At 63.6% G+C, this 3,092-nt stretch overlaps 1 protein-coding gene across 1 annotated transcript in view; it reads left to right on the plus strand.

Annotated features, from left to right (window-relative positions):
- The first annotated feature begins 2,779 nt into the window (after positions 1 to 2,779).
- Positions 2,780 to 3,092, plus strand: part of SALL1 (spalt like transcription factor 1) — a 14,197-nt gene continuing 13,884 nt past the window's right edge. Inside the window, exon 1 of the mRNA XM_039241277.1 lies at positions 2,780 to 2,872. Within this exon, the coding sequence (XP_039097208.1) occupies positions 2,797 to 2,872 (76 nt within the window). The 5' untranslated portion in view covers positions 2,780 to 2,796. The remainder of the gene's footprint in view (positions 2,873 to 3,092) is intronic.

Genomic DNA, 3,092 nt, shown 5'->3' on the forward strand with positions numbered 1-3,092 from the left:
GAGGCTTCCCGCGGCGCACGCGGCGCGCACCGGGGAGACGGGTTTGCGGGATCGCCAGCTCGGCTCGGTTCCTGGCAGCACGCGGTGACCCGGAGGCCCGGACTTTCAAGAAGCCAAGAGTCTTAGAGACGCATGCGGCGGCTCCAAACGCGGGCATATTCGGAGAAACGAGTGTGCAAGTGCACATGCACGGACACATTAGTGTACCTGGGATACTGCGGACTGGTGTGTGCGAGGACTACCGTTTTTGCAAGGGGGGGGGGAGGGAGTGCGCAATTTGCACGTGCTCCTGTACACTTTCCCGGGGGTCTGGGGAAAGCGAGCGGCTCTCACCCCAGGAGCATGCAGATCAATCTTTGCCGAGGGATCTCTTTAAATATTCAGTGAGAAATAATGGCATTTGAAGCACCACCTATGGAAACATTATTATCTTCATTCTTCAACATCAGCCCCACTGATAGCTTCGTTTGTCTTTTTATCAAAATCTACTGTAACCAACAGGACCTGGGGAGAAGAGGAGAGCGAGTGGAAAGGGAGTGTAGTGTGTGTGTGTGTGTGTGTGTGTGTGTGTGTGTGTGTGTTTCAGGGACCGAGCGAGGGCAGAAGAGAGGAAAAATAAGAGAAGAGAAAAGGTGAAGAAAGGAAGAAGAGGAATAAGAAGGGAGAAGTTACACCAAGGGGGAAAAAAAAAAAAGGTCGCCAGGAGGAAAACAGAAATATTCAGTCACCCGCACACAAAAGATTTAGAATTAAGAGAATTAAGGGGGGGGGGGACCAAGGACCAACGTAGCTAAGAGAGAAGAGTCGTTTGGGGGAGAGCGGTAAGGGTCCCGAGCCCCCGAAACTCTACTCGAAAGACCGGTGCCCACTTCGCGCGAACCGACCGTGGTGCTCAGCAGACTCCAGGGCGCTCCCGAATTGGGGCGTCCTTATGAGCCCTCTCCTCTCCTGATAGCGAGATAGGGCAGGGATTGTGTATCTGCACCCCCCCCCCACCTCCCCCATTACTCAACGAAGTTTGGTTTGTCCTTCGGGCGCAGGACTTCGGAAACCTGGGAGCGAGGAGACCCCGAGGCGCAAGGGGAAAGAGCCAGGCTCAGCAGAGGACTGAGCCTCAGGTTCGCGGGCGCCCGAGCCCAGCGGAGGGAGTGCGGGACCCGGGCTCCGGACTCCGGACCCCGGGGTGCGGGTAGGGAGGCTGCATCCCAGCCTGGGGAGATGGAGCTGGTGCGAAAAGTTTGGGTGCCGCGCTCGGCAAGTGCAGAGAGATGGAGGCGAGCCTCCGCCGGGCCAGACAGCTGCGGACACCCCCGTCCCCCCCCCTCCCGCGCGCGCCGCCACCATTCCCGGCTCAGCACGGCCACCTGGTTGCCAGGAGCCTGGGGCGCGGCCCCCTCCCCCAGGGCGGAGAGCCCAGGGGTCCTGGGGCTGGCGTTGCCCAAGGCCCGGCCGGTCTGGGCCGCGCCTCCCGAGGCCAGGGGCGGGTTGCAGCGTTCAGGGTAAGCGGCGGCCCCTCCCCTCCCCCCGGCTGGAGCTGAACTCGGATCCCAGGCCGGTCCCTGCTCTCCGCCCGCCCCGGGCTCGGCGGCGCCACCGCCGCCGCCGCCTCCCCGCGGAGTGACGCGCCCTGCAGCCAACCGGGGCAGCCGGGAGGGAGGTCCGGGAGGGGTCCTGGGCGGAGCCGGGCCGCCCCTTATCCCACGGGCTCGGGGCTGCTTCTCCCGAAAACTTCAGCCCTAATTGTCCTGGGAATGTCCGAGGTAGAGAAAGGGAACCGGGGAGCAACGAGAGGCTGGAGGATCGGGGCCCTTTGAGAAGGAACGGGGTGGCGGGAGAGTTGCCCCTCCCCCCTCCAAAAGCCCCAAACCCATCACGTTCCCAAACCTTTCCTCTGTCCTCTTCTCCGCGCCCCCGCGAGCCCGCGATCCAGGGGATGGAGAACTCGGGGCGAAGGAGCGCCGAGCCAGGCGGCGAGCGGGAGGGAGGCCGGGCCGCGGGCGGGAGGCGGACCGGCGTGGGGCTGGCTCTTCCCCACTCGCTTATTTTTTTTTTTTTATGGGGTGGGGGTGGGCTGCTTTCTGGTAGCTCTTAAAGAAACGAAGAAACACTCACGAAACGGGACTTCCTCCCCCCAAATCCCGCCACGGGACTCCCTCCCCCCGCGGGCCGGCGCGCCTAGCGCCGGAGTTGGGAAGTTCGCCGCGCGCCCGCAGCCCGGGTCTCCAGCCCCCGCCGCCCGGCCCCACCCCCCACCCGGGAGGCTTAATTCCGGGGAGGGCATGCTAATTCGGGTCGGCCCAGCCCGGGATGGGGGGGGGAGGGATCGGGGAGGGGGGGGCGCGGGCCCGGGCGACGGGCGCGCAGAGGCGAGGACGCAGGCCCGCGGCGGCCGGGCCGCGGAGTCCCGGGCGGTCGCGAAGAGGGTTAACCCAGTGTCGGGCGGCGCGGCGCGCAGAGCCAGCCCCGCGGCCGGCTTATTGGGCCAGCGCGCGGAGAGACAGGGGTCTGCAGCAAATCACGAACTAATTGATTAAGGCGAGCGGGTTTGAATAGCGCTGGCCCGGTGCCAATCGCCTTTCAAAGAGCCCCTCTATGATTAATCGCAATGCATTATTGATAATCATAATTATAGCAGGACACATGCGCGCTGCGCCCGGGGCCGGGGAGCCGGGGAGGGGGCGGGCGGGCCGGCGGGCGGGGGGAGCCGCCGCCGCCGCCGCCGCTCGATTTCCGTAATTTTGAGAAGATTTTTTTTTAGTAATTTTTTATTCTGCCCCAGCTGATGTTTGAGCCAGCATGTCGCGGAGGAAGCAAGCGAAGCCTCAACATTTCCAATCCGACCCCGAAGTGGCCTCGCTCCCCCGGCGAGATGGTGAGTGCTCCGGCCCGCGCCGCGGACACACACACGCACACACACGCACTCGCACTCACACTCACGCACACCCGGACCCACGCACACGCGACTGGCTTCCGCGCCCACCGCCCCGCCGCCGCCGCCGCGTCCCTGTTCGCCTTTCCCACTCCGCGTATTTCTTTCTTTCTTTCCTTCTTTCAAAGATTTCTTTCTTTCTTTCTTCCTTTTTTTTTTTTTT

The sequence above is a fragment of the Hyaena hyaena genome, unplaced genomic scaffold, assembly GCF_003009895.1.
Source record: "Hyaena hyaena isolate Hyena2069 unplaced genomic scaffold, ASM300989v1 scaffold_7, whole genome shotgun sequence".
Lineage (NCBI taxonomy): Eukaryota > Metazoa > Chordata > Mammalia > Carnivora > Hyaenidae > Hyaena > Hyaena hyaena.